General features: G+C 35.5%; 1 protein-coding gene across 1 annotated transcript; it reads left to right on the top strand.

The window, feature by feature from the left end:
* On the top strand, positions 257-20,860 carry UBLCP1 (ubiquitin like domain containing CTD phosphatase 1). Its single transcript, XM_005683237.3, has 11 exons — positions 257-1,289; positions 4,870-5,067; positions 5,846-5,937; positions 6,555-6,640; positions 6,722-6,837; positions 7,837-7,935; positions 10,107-10,144; positions 10,705-10,803; positions 13,638-13,754; positions 18,129-18,256; positions 19,777-20,860. Exons 2-11 carry the CDS (start codon positions 4,914-4,916, stop codon positions 19,802-19,804), a joined length of 957 nt encoding a protein of 318 aa, XP_005683294.1. The 5' UTR covers positions 257-1,289; positions 4,870-4,913; the 3' UTR covers positions 19,805-20,860.

The raw sequence follows: 21,387 nt of genomic DNA, 5'->3' as shown, positions 1-21,387 counted from the left end.
AGGAAAACAGAGTTTGTGTATCTTCACTAAAAACTGTTAAGACACGAAACCTGGCTCTTTGTTCCCTTTCCAACAGCCAAAAGGGAAACACGGATCAGTTAAACGCTATGAAGAAGAAAGAAAAATACAAGTAATTCGACTAGTGCATGTGAGTGAAAGTCGCTCAGTCCTGTCCGACTCTTTGCGACTGTATAGTCCATGGGATTCTCCAGGCCAGAATACTGGCGTGAGTAACCTTTCCCTTCTCCAGGCAATCTTCCCAACCCAGGTCTGCCACATTGCGGGCAGATTCTTTTATCAGCTGAGCCACAAGGGAAGCCCCGACTAGTGCATACTTAGGGGCCAATATTATTTTCACCTCTTCCAAGCCTAATACATTTGCCGCCACAGACAACAATCTAGTGAGCAATTATTATTATTTTCCTACTTAAAAGGACGCACGTTGGGAATTCGCTGTACCAGACAGCGGTTGCTCCAAATTTTCATTAAAGTCTGTAATTCTTTTGTTAGGGTTTGTAATTGGCTTTCTTAGCATTATGAGGGAAAACGTAATGGAGGTGGCAATGGGCAGGTAGACATAATTCGATACAAGACCACAGTAATCTCGATGGCAGCTCTTATAATGAGATCTGCTTGCATGGTTCTCTGAGACTTGGGCTTGCCCCTTTCCTGACGATCCTGTTTCTTCCGGGATTGGGTAGAACGGGTAGAATTCTAAACTCCTGAAATTACTAGTGTTGGTGGCCCCTGGTGACAGGTCGAGTTCTCAAGTCCTCAGTCCTCAAACATCACCTTTCAGGCCTCATTCGGAACATGACAAAGCCACACGAGTCCCCGGCCCGTCTCCCACGAGGATCTCCGTTCACCTGAGTAAGCCAGCGCACTGCCTCCGAACCAGCTTCGACTTCGTCGAAATAATACCACAGACGTCATACTCCCGCGACTCCCGCGACTCCCGCCTAACTCAAGAGCCCGCCAGCGGAACGCATGCGCAGAACTGGCGAGGGCCCGCAGCCAGCCAGGCGTCGCAGGCGTGTGTACAGCGGTCATATTCTCCGAAAGGCCTGCTTCCTTCGTCGCGGTGAGGCAGTTCTTGGCGGCGACTATGTAGTATCACTACCCGAAGAGAAACAAAGGAAGAGATTGTCCCGTCTCTGGCGCGCTTCCGTTTCAAACCCTAACTTCCGGTTCGTTAGCCGGTTCCGGTCCCCGCCTCTCACTTCCGGTCGCCGTGGGTTTCTCTGCGGTCGGTTCTTGCATCCGCTGTTGTCGGTTCCGCTGTGCTCCAGGTGAGGGAACTCTGGGCATCCCTGCCCACTGCCCGCCGAAACACGGTTGGGCTGGAGGACCGCGCCTTTGCTGTCCTCGCTGCGCGACCTTCACTGTGGCCTGGCAGGCCGGCTGGGGCTGCATTAGGGCGTCCCGCCCGCGGCTGCCCTGGTCCGTCCGCGGCCCAGGCCTCCGGCCCCGGCCCGCTCATCACAGGGGCCGCCACCCTCGCATCCACCCTCCTCGCCTGGTTGGAGGGCTTTCCGCACCTCTTTGGGTTTTTGCGTCCTCCCGTCTCATTCCTCCCTCAACTGGGGTTTGTCCATTCTTCCCCCTCCCTGTTGAACGTATCCCAGCCCTTTTGGGTTTTGGGGGTCTCTGCCTGCGTTCTGTGCTGTCCCCTAGCTGCCGCTTCGAAGCCCACAGCTCTCTCCTCTGCACTCGCTCGCAGTTGCTGCAGCCGTGCTGTCCAGAGAACGAGTTGACAGTACTTAAGTTGTTACGCCTTACTAGGCAGCTTGAAAAGTTAATTCCCCTCTGGAGCAGCTTGTTTTTCTTCTTTTTCAAATTTCTAGTCTGTATAGTGAAGACAATAGTTGTCAGTTTAGGATTGTGAAGATTAAATGAAGAATAAAATTGTCGAGCATATTATAATTTTTCTATTTTCACCACCATTTGTATTGCTTATAAGTGCTGTCATGGCTGTTAGTGCGCGGCTTAATGCTGTTGTCGTGGTAAACATTACTACCTTGGCTAGACAAGTCACCACTGTATGTTAGGTTGGAAGAATTTATCCAAACAGCCGTTCTTGGCCGTAGTTTCACCACCTTAAAGGTATGTTCCTTGCTAACTTATTTGGGTTTGATCGCCGTCCCTACCCTCAAACTCGTTTTTTGCTTTATAAATCTGATAAGATCTGGAATGACACAAAACATTAGAATTGTGTAAGAAAAGGCCAAGTGTGAAAACAGAAAATGACTCATGCATTTGCATTGCATTGCTCCATTCTTGTGAATGATCTAAATATTCAAGGAGTAAAGTTCAGTATAACTTTGAAAAACAGTTTTAAGGGCTTTTGCATTAAAGTTTTTTATGGTATTTGTTTTGTTGTGCCTAGTCCTTTAGAGCAGTTGTCAGTTTGGAAATCCCCTTGTGGCATGGGTGATAATGTAACATTTGTATACTGCTTTACTAAGCACACAGAGCCCATGCCATCTGGCACATTTTCTTTTTTAAGTCTGAGAAAATTGAAGAGCCTCTCTAATTTTAACATGCCTCAAAGATGGGGGGAGAGGGGGAACAGGGATTGTTAAAACACAAATTGCTAGGTCTCTTCTCTCCAGGCCCAGTTATATTTCTAACAAGTTACCAAGTGGGGTCAGTGCTGTTGAATGGTCTGGGGACCACACTTTGAGAACACTCATCTAGAGGCACAATGATTTGTCTGCATCCACCTAGAGTTGAGGTGATCTCGCTTCAGATGTTTTGTTCTGCCCAATACAACGTGCTGTATTAGCACTATTTGCATTCCTAGCTCTTGTAAGTTTTCATTTTTATTTCCACTTCTTACAGAAAAATAATATTTAAATGGTATTTCTGTTTGACACAAAAGGCTTATTTGGCTTTTTTTTTTTTTTTTTTTTTTTTGAGGAGTATAGCATTTGTTAGGGCACGTTCTTGCCAAATAGAATACATTGCTCTAAAGTAGCATACCTTCTTTAAAGTTTTAGTAGAGCAGGTTATAAACATAGAATGGATGTAAGTGAATTTATGGTGCTCTTTTCTAATGGGCATGCTGAAGACATCTTGAGTTTCCAAATTACATTTGCATGTTAAGATTCAGAATTTGCCTTCTTTCTTGTTGTTGGTTGTAATACTTGAAGAGTGCAGTCAAATGTTGTGTTAAATATATTATGACAGCATTTGTAAATACCACTACTTTGAGATGAAAAAATCTAGTTCTCTGACCTGTTGGGGGAACAAACATGAAAACTGGTAGAAAGCTTTATGGCGGGGAAGACCTACCTGCTATCATTGATGAGTGGCAGCTGCTGTATAATCTTTGTGTACTTTATATGTGCCTGCGGGTTTTGTATTTACGGATCTTTGGTACCTTAAGTTCAATTCAAGAGAGACACAAGGGGAAGAAACTTGAGATTTAGTCAGAAGACCTGTTCATTTATCAGCTGTTTGCACATGAGCCAATTACATAACTTCTCTGAACTCCTAGAGAATTCCATGGACTGTATAGTCTATGGGATCGCAAAGAGTTGGACACAACTGAGTGACTTTCATTTCACTTCTAAACTCCTGTTTCCTTCACAGTGAAAGAGAGACAGTTCTTACCAAACAACCTTGTTAAATGAGATTGTGTAAAAACTGTTCTGTGTATTCAGTTCAGTTCAATCACTCAGTTGTATCTGACTCTTTGTGACCCCATGAACTGCAGCACGCTAGGCTTCCCTGTCCATCACCAACTCCCGGAGCTTGCTCAAACTCATATCCATCCAGTCAGTGATGCCATCCAACCATCTCATCCCCTGTGAAAAAGTGAAAGTGAAAATCACTCAGTTGTGTCTGACTATACAGTCTATGGAATTCTCTATGCCAGAATACTGGAGTGGGTGGCCTTTCCTTTCTCCAGGGGATCTTCCCAACCCAGGGATGGAAACCAGGTCTCCTGCATTGCTGGCAGTTTCTTTACCAGCTGAGCCACAAGGGAAGCCCAAGAATACTGGAGTGGGTAGCCTATGCCTTCTCCAGTGGATCTTCCCGACCCAGGAATCAAACGGGGGTCTCCTGCATTGCAGGCGGATTCTTTACCAAATGAGCTATTAGGGAAGCCTTGTTTATTAAATCTGAAATAAATAATGGCCATTTACCATTTGTTTAATGCTGTGCCTAAAACACTTCAGTTCTAGTTTTTGAAACTGTTTGACCAATTACTTACTTGCATAGTGCTACCTATGTGCCAGGTAGTATGTGACTTACAAAAATTAACTTACTTCTCATGAACCTTGAGAAGTAGATAGTATTAGCATCCCTATTTTACTGATGAGGAAACCTAGGCACTAAGAGTCAATTAACTTTCTAAGGTTAAATAGCTAATAAGTGGGATTCCTGAACTCCAAACCCAGGTAATCTGACTTAAGAATTTGTGCTCTTAACAACTCCCTGTCCTACCTTGCAAATGGTAAATGAACATGAATGGTCCATCATGGAGGAACTTGCCTGTAGCATAAACCTGATCAGAGAGGGAGAAATATGTAGCTCATGATTGCAGCTTTCCAAACAGGAATAATCTGATAGAATATTAGAGGGTTGTAACTAAGCTAAAATTTGGGAACGTGGAGGAATTTTAACTTTGACTCCTAATAACTTTTGGTGTTCTGATAACATTTCTATAAGTAGAAAATCCTGTTTCTCTACTATCAAGATGTAAAATAGGACTCAAAGGATGCAGTTTATAAAGCTTAGAGCTTCGATACATCTTTTTAAAATTTTTTGTTGCATATAGTTGCTTTGCAATGTTGTGTTAGTTTCTGCTGTATGACCATCTTTGGTATGTCTGTTTCAACATGTATATGGCTTTCTTTCTAGGTATCTTTTTCAGAAGGAAAGCTGCCTTATCATATGTTTCAAGGATGGCTCTTCCTATCATCGTAAAATGGGGTGGACAGGAATATTCAGTGACCACACTTTCGGAAGATGATACTGTGCTGGATCTCAAACAGTTTCTCAAGACCCTTACAGGAGTGCTACCAGAACGCCAGAAGTTACTTGGGCTCAAAGTTAAAGGTAATTTTCTCCCTTCTTCAAATTTATTGCATTGATATATTTGTAAATCTTTACATTAGCTATTATCAGTTCACCTTAATAAGTCTTTCCCCCTGGAGGTTTCTTTGATATCCCTTAAATTATTTTAGTGATACAAGTAAGAATATTTAAGGATACTTGGAAATAACACTACTATTAAGATTACTTTTGATTTCCTCTGACAGTTGATGTTTCCTCGTTAAACCTTGGACATGAAAGTCCCAGGTAAAGAGTGTAATTTGTAATATCTGTCTTCTAGTACAGTCTTTTCATTACAGCTTGGGCCTTTTACTCTCTCCAAATTAACTTTTCTCTTTTGAAAGTAATAACAATTTAGAAATTATCAGCAATGTTCATATTCAGTTAAAAGGTACTTTTAAGGTGTTTGTGTTTGTTTTATCATTGAAGAGTGAGTTCTGAAAAGTAGTAAATCTACAGTTATCCTAGGCACTCAATTTTCAGGACTTTCTGGAAAACAGTTATCTTCATCGTGAACAACAGAATAAGAATAAAACATGAGTTTATTTAGTTAGTTGCATTAAATATGTTCCTCTAAGATGGAGTTGGGGGAAAAAAACCCAACCTTGTATTAATCGCTCTTCATAGTGTGTTAGAAACTGCTAATTCAGCAGTAATAGTTTATTAATTTAAGGGAAAAGAACCTGCTGTGGAATCTTTTAATGTTAGGGTTTTATATAATGGGATAGTGAAACCAGCATGTGAACTTTAGTGAGAAAACAGTCATTTGCTTGTATTGTAGGCAAACCTGCAGAAAATGATGTTAAGCTTGGAGCTCTCAAACTGAAACCAAATACTAAAATCATGATGATGGGAACTCGTGAGGAGAGCTTGGTAAATGTTTACTTTTGTTACATTTGTCCCATTGAAGATGCGTGCGTGCTTAGTCGCTCAGTCATGTCCGACTCTTTGCGACCCTACGACTGTAGCCCTTCAGACTCCTCTGTCCATGGGATTTTTCCAGCAAGAATACCGGAGTGGGTTGCCAGTTCTTCGTCCAGGGGATCTTCCCGACCCAGGGATCAAACCCACGTTTCCTTCATTACAGGTGGATTCTTTACCACTGAGCCACCGAGGAAGCTCTCCCTTTGAAGATATTATGATTTATATCACATTGTTACATCATAGTTTTAATTGTGGTAAAACTGTCAGTTTAATAGTCAATAGAAAGTAAAAACTGCACAGTGAATGTGGTATTAACTCAGCAGAAAGCAAACACTGGGCGACTTGTCAGTGTACACAGACAGCTTTTAGTATAGTAGTAGTGATAATGGTGAAATTTAACGTGGTATATCTGTCCAGTGAACATATATAAAATGTGGATGTTTTCCCATAGCATGTGCTTGCAAGACTTTTGGACTCAATTTGTACCTCTTAGTTTTTTATGCTATGCATTTATTTGTTATGTTAAAGAGAATATGGTAAAGCAATACTGTTTTTCGTCTTAATAGGAAGATGTCTTAGGTCCACCTCCTGACAATGATGACGTTGTTAATGACTTTGATATTGAAGATGAAGTAGTTGAAGTAGAAAATAGGTGAGTGCTTTTCATCATCAAAGGGAATTGGTTGTAATACAAGAGAAAGTAAATCTTTCATCTGATTTTATTTTTCATTAGGGAGGAAAACCTACTGAAAATTTCCCGCAGAGTAAAAGAGTACAAAGTGGAAATTTTGAATCCTCCCAGGGAAGGGAAAAAACTTTTGGTACTAGATGTTGACTATACATTATTTGGTAAGTCAGCTGAAACTGTGCTTCATCGTCTGTTACCCGTTAACAGCATTTTCCCCTTTTGTTTTTTCCTTGCACTATGAATTACTTAAAGCATTTCTTTTTATTTTAAAAGTAAATCATTTATTGCAAGCAAAAAAAGAAGTCATATGTAATCCCAAGATCCAGAGATCTTTTTTTATGTGTTAATTTCCTGGATGTTTATATGTATATCCTTTCATGTTTACTTAATGATATAGTCAACATTTTAGTCATTTTGTATTCATTGTGAGTTAAATATATGTATTTTTTGGTCTGGTGATTTTCTATGATTTTATGAATATGTGATAATTTAATAAAGCCATTACCTATTTATTAACATTTTATGAGGATTATTTAAAAATCATTTTTGATAGTTTATTCCTGGTTTTCTATTATGTTCAAGACAGATTCTTGAATTTAAGAATTTGACATTTGATATTTCATGTCAACAAAAAAAGATGTTCATTTCATCCTTTAATATTGCCAGAAATAATTGGATAACTCCTGACATTAAAATGAGCATATTTACCTCTAATCCTAACCTTTAAGTACATGTCATAAGTTAGTGTACATTTATTTTAAAATTTGATTAGTAAATTAATTGAATCTGTTATTTTGGTGAAATATGATTGTATTTGGAAGGTGAATGGCTAAAAAGTGAGTATATCTGGCCCTAGTTTGTTTTTCATATCCTAAAATAAGATCTATGTTTTAGAGATTAGAAGAGAAGAAAACTTACTGTTTATTATATAAGCCTGAATTCTAGGTATTGGCTCTTTGCAAATTGAACAGAATTGATCAGTTAAAGTTGGACTGCAAGAATACTGAATTGTGTGCTTTGAAGATGTCCCTCTGTCAGCTGGTAGAAGTTAGTCTGAAGTACTTAGTATTTTGAGTGTTTCTGTTATATTTCAGAAGTTTATATTAGATACTTGTCCAGGATAATAAACTAATCATCATCTCTAACTGATTTTATTTTAGACCATAGGTCTTGTGCAGAGACTGGGGTAGAATTAATGCGGCCATATCTTCATGAATTCCTAACATCTGCATATGAGGATTATGACATTGTTATTTGGTGTAAGCTGTATTTCTTGTTTAGATTTTCATGAAAATAAGGTTGTTGCTTATATTACTTTGCTTTATAAAATGTGACTTAAATTTTATTTTGCAAATTTCTGATGAAGCATGTCTGATACTTTCATTCATCACAGTATAAACATATACATGTATTTGCCAATACCACTGAAATACTTAAATATAGGAAGAGAGTAGTTTATAGTGTGAAATAAAAAGGCCTGTTTTTACAAGACCACACTTTGATAAGGATCTTTTCTTTCTGATATTTACTATAGACTCTGATGTTTTAGTATCCTGTTGCTTTCTCTTTTCTTCATTATTCTAGTCTCAGAACATTGGAGAAACATATGTATTAAAAAAAATTTACAGTGATATAGTATAGAAATAAAGGCAATGTGAATTTACTTAGGGAAAATTAATAAGTGTGTTAAAACAGTATGACTCAAGTTGTGGTCTGCCATTCCAGGAATGTACAGGTCTATGATAAGAGTGAGTTTTCTCCAGAAAAGTAAATTTACTGCATTACTGAGCACACTGTTCAGTTGAGGTGACATTGCATTTTTGTGGCATGATTTTCTGAAAAGGAAAGGGTAGTGGTGTATTGATTTACATCTCACTTTCCCATAAACATTTTAAGTTTTCTCTTGGCAATGTCAGAAAAGAACTATCCTAATTGTGAATTAAATAAACTCCCATCAGCTAAAGATGGTACATTTAACTGTACTAGGTTACTGATTATAGAGGCTACATACTTCTCTAGTCTGTAAATTTCCTTTGTATTTTCTCTTATAATCAGAGTATTTCAATAGTTTAGTACTAACATGAGTACATATCCATTATAACTAAATATATAGTTAAATATATAATTTTCTGATTTTTAAGATACAGAGGAGAAAGCTTCCTGAAAAACAGTTTTGTGTTCAGCAATTCTGACTTCTGAGATGACATTTAAGTAAAACATTTATCCTCTAAATGTTATTAGAGTAGACTTAGGGATTTTGAGAACTTTTTACAATCATGCATTTAAAATAGGTTATTTTTATAAATTTCATAGTAGTACATTGAAAAGGGCATCTCATTTTATAGCTAAGTAGACTAAAGTTTTAATTCTTGCTCTGACCTTACTGATTCTGGGCAGGTCAGTTAATTGCTCTGAGCCTTAGCTTCCTCATCTGAGAAATGAATATAAGGAAACCTATATGACAGGATAGTTATAAGAATAAAATATTGATATAGCAACTAGTAATGTGTCTGAGATGTAATAATTCCTTAATAGTTAGAAATCCTTTTTATTAGCTGAGAATATTTCTGTTTTTCATCTGGGAATTACAGATTCAAAATATATACTGAGTTAAAATATTATTTTTCCCTATCACATGATTTGTTGTCATTGTAGACACATCATTCTCTAAAATTTTAGTTCAGCTGACCAGTTTTGCATGTAAGGTGATTTTGGTTCTTTTATGTGTGCTAAAGATTTTTATTCCGAGAACTTAGGTACCTCATTTGCCCTTAAAAAATAACATACATGCATGTGTATACACACTTTAAATAATTGAACTCTTTTTTCCCTTTTGAAATATTTTACTCTGTAATACCTATGTAGTTTAAGTCCAGCAACTTGAGATGAGTAATGCACATGAAGCTGAAGGTTGAATTTTAATGTCAGTGATCTCAAAGTGGTTGGTGACTGATAGTGAGCAGGTACATGACATAGATGCAGTTTATGAATTTAGTTGTCTCAGACTTGTTAAAAGCTGCTGGACACCCCCCCCCCCCGCCCCCACCTGTATGTTACCTGGCAGGGGGAACATAGGAAAAAAAAACGGAGATCCAGGCACCCTAAATTCAAGTTTAGAATTGATGGAGAATAGTAGCAGGGCTGTTTTTAAAAGGGTGATTAGGGCTTGATTTATGAATTTCCTAGGTTCAGAGTTCCTTTGAGCATTGGTGACTGGTATCTTTTAGAGAAAAGTTAAAAATTGTTGTCTTGAAGACACAGTTTGTTTTTATAAATAATTAAATGAAAATTAACCATAAATTATGCTAGGGATTATTTGTGGTGTATTTGAACTTAGTATTGCTTAGAAACTAATTTATACAGAAGAAAGATTTTTTAAATTAAGTTCAAACTTTTCATATATATTGTGTTATCATTCCTCATGTTTTAGCTGCAACAAATATGAAGTGGATTGAAGCTAAAATGAAAGTAAGTGTTAGAAAACAATCCATTTAAGAACATTTTGAAACTGCATTTGTCTTTTTAGAAAGTTCTGAATTAATTTCATTGTCATTGGAGGACATTTAGTAGCAAAACAAATGCCAATATCAGGAGTTAGAGGTGTTTTTGAAGTCTGCTTAGTGGTGATTTGCTTTGATTACCTACCTATGTCTTTTTCAAGATAAAATACAGCAAAGCTCCTGTTCCTCTTTCCCTCATTTTACGCTAACATGTTATTTTCCTCTTTTGTCTGGTGTGTGATGCTTAAAGGAGTGATGCTCTTCTAAAATAGTGAATTAGGAAGTAACCTGTTTCTGGTAATATATTGAAAAGGGCCCCTCATTTGGAAGCTAAATAGACTAGGGTTCTTTGGACTACCATTTACTCAATCTGCTTAGTGAAACTAAAATGCTTGCCAGTTGTTGATCAAGATGTGGTAGCCAGGGGGATAGAAAAATGGTGTAATGGGAAATTATGCTGGACTATTCATAAAGTGTGGGATTGTCCACATTATTATATTTTAACTATGTGAACATTTATATTTATAGGAGCTGGGAGTGAGTACAAATGCAAATTACAAGATTACCTTCATGTTGGACAGTGCTGCTATGATAACAGTGCACACTCCGAGGAGAGGATTAATAGATGTAAGAAGTCATTTTTCTTTTATTTAAAGACTTGCTTGTTTTCTGATATACTGTTTGCTTTTATATTGATGGAATAAACTACACAAAGAGTTTAGAAATCCAAGTGGATAATAAAGTGTCAGTTGAGTTTTGATGGAGGAAGCTGTATTTCAGGTTAATAGATTTGAATTTTAGTGACAAAATTAAGAAGCTTAAGGAAGGGCTATCAGGAAAAGTCATGGTTAATTGTCCCATGATGATAGCAGCACAGTGTTGCTAAAGACAGAGTGCTGCTGCTAAGTCGCTTAAGTTGTGTCCGACTCTGTGTGACCCCATAGACGGCAGCCCACCAGGCTCCCCCGTCCCTGGGATTCTCCAGGCAAGAACACTGGAGTGGTTGCCATTTCCTTCTCCAGTGCATGAAAGTGAAAAGTGAAAGAAGTCTGTCAGTCCTGTCCGACTCCTAGAGACCCCATGGACTGCAGCCTACCAGGCTCCTCTGTCCATGAGATTTTCTAGGCAAGAGTACTGGAGTGGCTTGTCATTGCCTTCTCTGACAATGTAGAGGAGACAGAGTAGATGAGAAAACATACTGGATATCTTCAGGGAGGATAGTAGAAACAGACCAGAACGTGCTTGTCTTGGCCTATATGAAACTGATAAATAAAAGCAGATACATCATGATGCATGTCTTTGGGGTGACATGTGAAGGCCTAAAGAAAATAAGAACAATCAAAAAAGATTTATGCTTAAAAAGATTAAGGTTCTTCACTTTGTTTATGCATCAAGTAACTAGTCATATTATGAACTTCTAGTATCTGCAAAGCCCTGCAGTGGGCACTGTTGGGAATAAAGAGATGAGAACACTTGGTTCCATGCCTTTTGGAAACAGAGTAATTGGAATTGGGGAGAACTTCGCAAACTAGGAAAATTTAGAAGAGACAGTATTGTCCATGATAAGTCAAATTATGTGCATGGGGATTTTTCGGTAAAGGAAATTAAATATACATCAGGAGAAAATGTAATTTATTATCTGCTGAAGTGGTACATTTACTAAATCTAAACAGGGAAAAGAAGTTTGGCAAATGTTAAGCATAGGAATGTTTATAATAATGAAAAAGGAATAAAAAGAAATCCTCAAAAAAAAAAAGAAATCCTCAATAAACAAATCACCACCGTAGTAGACAGTTGATTGTATAGATTTTTGTTCACCCATTTAATGGAATGCAGCTAACTATTTGATGTAGTATTTAGTGCTTTAAAATTTTTTCATGATATATTATTAAAGTGAAAGAAATATTTTAGCAATATTTTCAAACTGTTAGAAAATAGTTTTTAACCTTTGTTTGGTTCAGGGTTTCCCTTAGCTTAACAAAAGATCTGTGAACTCTTTGAGGCTGCCGCTGTTTATCAGAAAGACTGGAGGTAAATATACCGGAATATCTAGCTGTAATCTTTGGTACTAACTGGATTATAGATATTTAAAATTTTTTCTTTGTCCTTTTTTGTGTTTTCACAATTTTTTTCCCTGTGGTCAGCAATGTTACTTCTCTAATTGAGAACAAAGTAGCACATGTTTTGGGGAACATATAGTGCTTGGCTTAATTACAAAAGGACAGCTCTATTTAAGAGGATGTAGGATTGCTAACCCTGGCTGTCATAAAGCTCTTGTTTTATTTCGTGAGACTTTATGTTGGCTAAGAAAACCAAAAATCTGGTTTATTGTTTCAGTTCCAATATATTTGTCTTCAAGTATTTGGGGGATTTGTTTCAGTAGTAAACAGATAGTGCAAACACATACAGCAAATAAAATTTTAGTGAAATTAAAATATTTCAATAACATTTTTTATAGTAGCAAGAACACTAAGATAGGAAAAGAGACTTTCTCCATATTAAAATAAATTATAGAAGGAAAAAAAGAAAACATTTTAAAATGACAACTCTTAATCACCATTTATTTATTACCATTTAATTTCATAGTTGTTATTAATAGCATGTAATCTCGTATCACAAATGAGACTCTTGCATTCAGCAAAAAGAAATTCTTCTAAAAGAAAAAACTTTTAACTTCTAAGAGTTAGTGTATTAAAAAATTTTTTTGAATGTATAAAATGTTCACATGATTCACAAATATGTGGTGAAAAGTCTTCCTCCGTCCTGAACCTTCCAGCCATTTAACTCTTCTTCCTATAGGCAGTCACTATTGCTTCTCATGTAGTCTTACATAGAATTTATGCAAGTATCAACAGATATAAATATCTGAGGGATTATCTTTTTGAAGGCTCATTTTAAGAATTCAGAAATACAAGCAAGAATTTACATATTATGGTATTTTTGAAGTTAAACAGTCAAATGCTCTAGAAATTGTGCCCCTGTACTACTGAACTAAAGAGAAAGTCAATTTTTGCTTTATAAAATATTTAAATATTGTAGTAAAAGAGCAAGATACATTGTTGTTAAGGTTTGCTAGTTTTGAAAACAGACCCCAAGTGAAACCTCAGGTTCTGGGGACATAAGACTGCTCAGCAGACTCTAAATAATTACTAGATTCTTATTTTTTAAATTAAATACTCTTATTTTGATCCCAAATCTTCTGGTTTAAATTATTGAAAGTGTTATAATGGGCTTAGTTCCATTAGACATGAGCAGACCTTTCAGAAGTTAACATTGGGAGATACATTGTCTCTTAAAGTGTGTTGCCTCTCAGTTCTGGTCTGTTCACAGAGCCAGCCATCACTGTCTTGTGGTAAAGGAACACTCTGGCATAGTTCTGTAGGCATTTTGCAGTATTTTTGCTTCTAAGAAAGGATGAACTATTTATGAAATATGAGTTAAATCTAAGTTTTTATTCTAAGGTAAAGCCTCTTGGTGTTATATGGGGAAAGTTTTCGGAGTTTTACAGCAAGAAAAACACCATCATGTTTGATGACATAGGACGAAATTTTCTTATGAACCCACAGAATGGGCTAAAGGTAAGACATAATTTACTTGCTATTCTCATATATGCTGGTATATGCAGTAGAACTTTAGCACTATTGAATTTCATAAATTTTTTCAGGTAATGTGTTGGCAAGAAAAACATATGTTTAGAAAAATTCATATAAAATTGAACATTTTCTCTCTCACATGGTATCTCCTTAGTTAACCAACTCATCTAGATGTTTTATTTTCAGTTAGCTCTGAGGAACAACATGAGCTTACTGACATTGACTTTCAGCATCAAAAATGAAAGCATCAGACATTGTTGGATTAAGGATTTAAAGCTTGTTGTTGTTAAGTCTTTAAGTCATGTCTCACTCTATGTGATCCCATGGACTGTAACCTGCCAGGCTCCTCTGTCCATAATGATTCTCCAGGCAAGAATACTGGAGTGGGTTGCCATGCCCTCCAGGGGATCTTTCCAACCCAGGGATCGAACCAGCTCTCCCTCATTGCAGGCAGGTTCTTTACTGTCTGAGCAGTGTAAAATTGGTAAGAGAGAAATTGAAACTTAAAATTTTGGTACCTGTGGCTGCCTATGTGTCAGTACAATATGAAAACGGAAAAGAGAGCTTTATATTATGGTACTAATGCAAATGAAATCTCCATTTGAAGTGTAAATCCTGACACTAAGATATTTTTAATCTCAGTCCTAAACTTTTCCACGAGCTGAATTCTTGATGACTTTAAAAAACAAGAGAAAAACTTGAAGCAGATACATTTCTGAAGCTATTCTTGTAGACTATTGATGTGGTCTTTGGTATACAAGGAGGATAGTTGAGGGAATTTTTATTAATCTAGGCAGTGAATTGTCACAAATATAAAAACTGTTGACTTGGAAGGGAAGTTCTAGGGGTACATTGGTGGTTATGTTCCCCTTTAAAAATGATTTCTGTTTGAGGCTTTAGGAGAAGTGCTTTTCCCCTATGTGGTTTACCAGGTATAAGACACAAAAGTACATTCTTCAGTCTTGAGCAAAGATTCAGTTGATCTAAGCTGAATCTTGTATGAAACCAATGGTATCTGTACTGGAAAGGAGGTAAAATCATGGTATTTAGGAAATGATTAAAATTTTTTTTTTGGTTGAGGTATAATATTAGTTTCAGGTGTACAATATAATTTATGATTTGATATTTGTATATATTGTGAAATGATCACCACAGATCTGTCACCATACAGAGTTATTTTTTTTCTTGTGATGAGAACGTTTAAGATCTACTCTCTTGGCAGCTTTCAAATATGCAGTAAGGTATTATTAACTATAGTTATTATGCTCTACCTCATATCCCCATGACTTATTTTATACCTAGAGGTTTGTACCTTTTGACTTTCTTCATTTCTCCCACCTACCCATTTCTGGCAACCACCAATCTGTTCTTTCTGTTCTGTTGTGTTTGAGCTTGGTTTTTGTGTGTGTGTTTTGTTTTTGTTTTTTCTTGGATTCTGCATGTAAGTAAGACAGGGAATGACTTTTGAGAAGAGCTTAAATTTTAAAAGAAATATTACTTTCATTTGTGTTATTAGAAGAAACATTTTCCCAGCCAACATTTGGGCCCTCCTCATCTCTGGATACAGCAAGATGATGATACAAATTTCTAGTACTTTAGAGCAATATTTTCTTTTTTTTAAACCAGAGTACTCAGTAGAATCACTGAAGCAGTTCCTAAAAATATATTAGTTTCCACCTCCAAAAATTCTAATTCAGGAGAGGTATTTTTAAGCATTCTACAGGTAATCTCTCTCATGTCTCCTTTTGAAAACCCCTTTTAAGAAGGTAGTAATTAATGTTCTGCCCACATTGACATAGAAGTGGTTTTGAAATTGAGAAATACTCTTAAACTCTGTGTTTGTTACCACTGTTTCATAATACTTCTGGTAGAAATCTCAAAGATTTCACAGAGATCTTAAAGACTGCTTATTTTTGAAGTAGTTAACTTCTTATAATGCAAGTTTGTTAATCTTAAGGTTTGAAATATAACATAGGAGGCTTTGTCAGTTATAAATACAGTACTGAACTTAAGGAAGTTGAGTTTTGGTCATGCATAAACAGTAGTTTCTCTGAACTTCACTTTTATTATCTATATAAGGAAGTGGAATGCAGATCATGTAAGTATTCTTAAGTTCCTAAAAATGTTTTTTTGGTTATGCAGCAATAGGGGTAATATATGTTGATCACTTAGATTATTCTTGAGAATGGAACAGTGATTATACTGAAACAGTTGAAGTCAATTAGGTCAATTTTTGCACTTTACTGGTTTAACTTTTAGATCTAGAATCTTTGGGTTTTAGTTTTGTTAGTAGTGCTTAAGACCAATTGTTTAGAAAGTAAAAGTTGCTTAGCAGGGCCTTGGGTTGAAAGTCTTATTTACTAGGCATTGACTGTACTTTCTCTTTCAGTCTGAATCTCTTCCTGGTTTTACACTGGAAATCACTTTGGTACATTGTATATTAATAGTTTAGAAGTTAATATGTTGCTTTTACAATCTTTAGTTAAGTGAGGGAATACCTCAAAATATTATAGTATTGCCCAGGATTGTGCAAAAACTCAAGTCACGACATTTTGATATCGTGCATGTTTATACCTAGCTGCAGAGCTTACGCAAGCCCCTGCGGAGAGTCTTGATCTCCTGCAGTCACTGCTGCTGCTGTGAAGCAGCACTGCCTGTTTGGAAGTAGGATCTCCTACAAGAGCTTGCATCTGTGCAGACTCTGACAGCTGTTCCTGGTGCCAGTCAGCCACCTGCTGACTCACAGCTGTGGAGGTCCTTGGCCCTAAAGTGTTTTGATGCAAGTAGAACCTGGGATGTATGGGAGTATTTTCTTCTGTTTATTTCAAGCTGTTGTTGTGTTTTTCCCGTGACACAGAAGTATATAAAAATTCTTATTAAACCTCTACTCTTGATTGACATGGTAACACTCCCATGGGCTCATTGTTCTCAATATGTAACAATGATCAAATGTCATGTTTTTAAATGTCCCTATGTAAAATTGACCAGTTTGCATTTTCTTTCAGTCACAATAAGGATATATTAATATTTTACTAAAATGATTTTTTTCAGTTCTTACAGGAGTATGTTTGATTAAAAAAAAATTTTTTTTAATGGAAAAGTTCAAACATAAAATAGAACTGCTTGGAATTGTATGAATTAACCCCCATGTATGCATCATCCTGTTTAAACAACTTGTTAATTCATGAATGTTTGCTCTATACCTTAACTGTTTTCCTCTCTTTGATATTTTGCAGCAAATCCTAGACATTATTTCATCTAAAATTAGTTAAAGTTTTATGAAATGCTGTCTTGAGTGGTATGTAGATGAGCAGGTTCTTTAAAAAAGTAGAACTTTATTGGAACTGTAACATAAAGAAAAGTACATAAAATGTATAGTTTAACATTGTTTTACAAAGAACTTGTGTAACTGCCATTCAAGTCAAGATATAAAATTCCTTACTAATTATAGTCTTCAACCCTGTCCATCATCCTGATTTTCATGCTTTTGAAATGAACTTTTTATCATAATAAAATTTATTGAACTTAAAAATTCAGAAACTATGACCACTTTTTATGGGAAAACTCATATAATTAAAAATATTTTAATGGAGACTTTAATAATAAAGAAAAATACTTATGATAAAATATGAGTGAAAACAGGTTATACCAATGCATAATATCTTAGTTATATAAAAATTTAATAGAAAAATACTGATGTGAAAATAACAGACATTTATCTTTCAGCATTAGTTTGTTCTTCCATACTAATATATGATAATGATGTTTTATTCTGTAGTACTATAATACAAAGTTGATTTTTAAAATTTATTTAAATGTTTTTTCTTTTTTTTAAATAACAAAACAACTATGTGGAGGACTTCTGGGGTTAAATGCATATGTAATATTGCATTTTATGGTCTGATAATTTTTTATCAGTTTTGATCTTTTGAAATTATTTATAATAGTAAATTTATGGTTTAAAAACTTTTATCTCTACTATAAATCAAGCTTGTATTATGTACCTTTTTAATAAATGAAGTGATGCGAATGAGATTATTTAATTAGTAAGAAGCATCTAGATAGAAGGGGGAAAAGTCTTAAGTAGTTCTGCAAAGTAGAGAATCCACGTAGGGTTGAAGTGCTGTAAGATAGCTGGTGGTGTCAAGTTCAGACTGAAAGGCTAATAGAAGGCAAATTAGGTGGAAGGGGTCTTCTATTATAAACACACCGTGACTGTCAGTGAGATAATATAAAAGTAATTCTTAGTATTGACATCCTTGGTGATATTAATTTCATTGACTGTAACTTAAATGTACAAGTTTGTACTATTTTTCTTACTGCAGTGTGAATTGTTGGATAATGTCTGTTTTCTAATAGATAAGACCTTTTATGAAAGCACACCTAAATCGAGATAAAGACAAAGAACTTTTAAAATTAACCCAATACCTCAAGGAAATAGCAAAACTAGATGATTTTTTGGACCTGAATCACAAATATTGGGAAAGGTAAGTGTCATTTGCTTATTCATTTATTTTGTCTGTACATTAATGAATGAAAAAATTGTCTGGTAACTCTGGTATATACATAATTCTTATTTTTTATTTAAAATGGGTAAATTCTAAAGCTGTTTTGTAATCTAGTGACATCTCCCCTGGAAGTATTTTTCTCTTTCGTCTTAACCTCTAACTTGTTCATAAACCCACATCTCTTAAGACCTTCGATACCTCTTTAGTAGAGAGGATCTCAGAGGCTAGTGCATGTTTTTAATGCTACCTGTTAACTATTTTGTAACATTTATTGGGTCACTCTTTTATGAATCATATGAGAATGTAATCCCTGTTCTCATACTGTAAAATAATGTCAGGATAAAATAAAATATGCTGAAATGTTTTTTTGTTAAAAATGACAAGTAACCTCTCTATGTAGCAGAGAAATTAGAAAATTAATTCCTTTAGGCAAACAGTTGTGATTATGAAAGATACTAGCTTGGTGTCTTGTCTTCTAGTCTTTTTTTCTGAGCACAAATTTAAATACAAATCTACACAGAGATTGCTTGTGAACATCAAGATTTTGCAGGAAAAACCTCTGGAGAAGTGGACAGGATTATGTACTGCAAATATTCTTTTCAAAGTATATCTTTAAAGATTGGATTTCATTAATACAGCAACAAAAGAAACTTCATGTAATTTAACACTCTGGCTGAATTACACTTTTGGCTTTTCAGATCACTTGTACACTTATGTACTTAGATATATACTTGCATAAACTTGTAATATGCCTCTTACTAGAGTCTCATAATATTAGGACTGTCACTTTTATCCCCAGTTCCTGTAAATGGTGTCATAACTAAGTCATGGGAATAATAGATGCCAGTGTGAGCAAGTTTTACTATCAAGACTTATCTAGATCTCCTGATTTTAAGAACTCTTTCTCCACCCTCATAGCTCTGAGTATAGTAATTCATAAATGGGAGAAATAGAGATGTAAAAATTTTAGTTTGTTTGCACACTCCTATAAAATAATATGAAGAAAAATTTGTTTAGTTAATTAACATCTTTACACTCTTGATCAGAGTTCTTTAGCAGCTTTGGCTCACTACGTTTATGCAGGAAGATAAATTGGGAGAAATTCTTAATATTAGCTAATACATTGGTTTCACATTTGGAATTAAGACAGTATGTAGTGACAATGTGCAGCCTCCAGAGTCTTGTTTTCAGTCTGAACTCTACCACTTTCTTGCTGTATGAACTTGGACAAATTGCTTAACCTCTTGTGACTGTAAAATAGAAATAAATTATCATTGAAAACTCCTCATAGAATATTGTGAGGACTAAATGAATTAACGCATGTATTTAGAATAGTACTTGGCACATAATTAATGCATGTTAGGGATTATTAACAGCTATTACTTATCTTGAAAAGGTTTGTTATTAAAATAATCAACTCTCTTTGGGGAGGAGTGTTAGATCGTTAACTTGAATTCAGTGTAATACAGCTTAGACATCTTTATTTTGATTTTTTGCAGGTATCTCTCAAAGAAGCAAGGACAGTAGTTATAAGCTGTACTAGCAATTATTGAAGATACTTGATATCCAGGAACAACTTCTCGCTTTTATGCTAAAGATCATTATGATAGTGCTGGACACTGCAGCAAATACCGACTGCTTATACTTGGTCTTCCAGTTTTTTTGTAAATTTAATTTTATATTTTTTGAAGATCATAGCAATACGCCAAAAAAGAAGAAAAAAGCTCCCCCCATATGAATATACTGTAGCTCTTAAAAAATATTTTATCCAGCATAGAGTAGTGAGTACCCCTGCCCACACACAGACACAAAGTGGCAGAAATGTATACTTAACAATGTCATTTTGTGACTTTGGAAACAAATATGTCTCCTGTTTTTGTCTCAATGTGTTGTCTAAGCCCAAACCCATCTGGAAACTACTGTTTTTCTGTTTAAAACCAAGAAAAGAAATGTTTTTAGTAAGGAACCTAATTTGGTTTGCTTAAAATCACCAAGATTTTTTTTTTTTCATTTCTTTGTCATAAACACAATTTCTCTTCTTACTCCACTACTTACATTTCTAAATTTTGACCTGTCTCAGTTGGGTCTGTATGTGTGTCAGTGTTCTTTGAGTAAAACTGGAAAACGTCTGCTGTGATACACATACGTCATAGTATGACAAGTAGTAAACATAAGACTGAGGAATGAAAGTACAGAACTAGAGTGTGTTTCCTTGTGGTGGCCAAGTAGAAGCACTCCTGCCTCAAACCATTGTCCGAAAAGCAGTACATTTTCAAGTGGGATGTATCACTGGTTCAACCCTGAAAAGCATGAACAAAAAGTTTTTGTTCTGTTCCAGCTCTGTCTTGTAGAAGTGCAGACACTGTGTTTCAGTGAAAATACCTAGCCATAAGATGAAAAAGAATTTATTTGCAATGCTTGTGCCTGCAGATATGTCATGTGACCACTGTTTTGTGTTGACAGTATTGCTTTATACAGTTCTTCTCTTTGAAAGGAATCAGATTCTTTCAAATAAACATGGTATATATTGTTCTTATGGGGGACTATTTCAGTGGTGTAAATAATAAATTTCTTTTCTTAAGACATTGTTTATCTGCTCTATATTATCCCAGATATTTTGCCTCTGTGTTGAATCATGAAACAAACACTAGGTTCAGGTAGGCACTTCTTGACAAAAATTAAGTGTGTATAGTTTTAAAAGTGTTTATCACTATTCATGCATTTGGAGTTGATTTTAGCAACTAATTAGATATGTTAGCTTACATATTTCTAATAAGCACCATGTTTTCAGAAAGATAAACTATTTTGGGTGGTTATTATAAAGATAGAGAGTATAGAAGCCTTTGAGAACCCTTAATTAAAATGATTCAATGAGAGCATTTTAATTAGGCTAAATTTAAATATTTAAAGATAGAATAGAATCTTTTAGAGTATTTCTTTGGCACATTTTCCCACTGTAAAAAGCAGCTTTTTATTCTAAGGTAGGCATGGAAAGGGCTTGATCTTTTTAAGAAAGTTGAAAACTTCAAACTGTTTATATAGGTTGATAAAGAGCAAACATTTTCTAAATCAATGTAAACTAAAATATAAAACTTAGCAAAGGAAGCAAA

Source organism: Capra hircus, chromosome 7 (genome assembly GCF_001704415.2).
Source record: "Capra hircus breed San Clemente chromosome 7, ASM170441v1, whole genome shotgun sequence".
NCBI classification, from domain to species: domain Eukaryota; kingdom Metazoa; phylum Chordata; class Mammalia; order Artiodactyla; family Bovidae; genus Capra; species Capra hircus.
The sequence above is the reverse complement of the archived record's forward strand: the minus strand, read 5'-3'. Positions and strand labels throughout refer to the sequence as shown.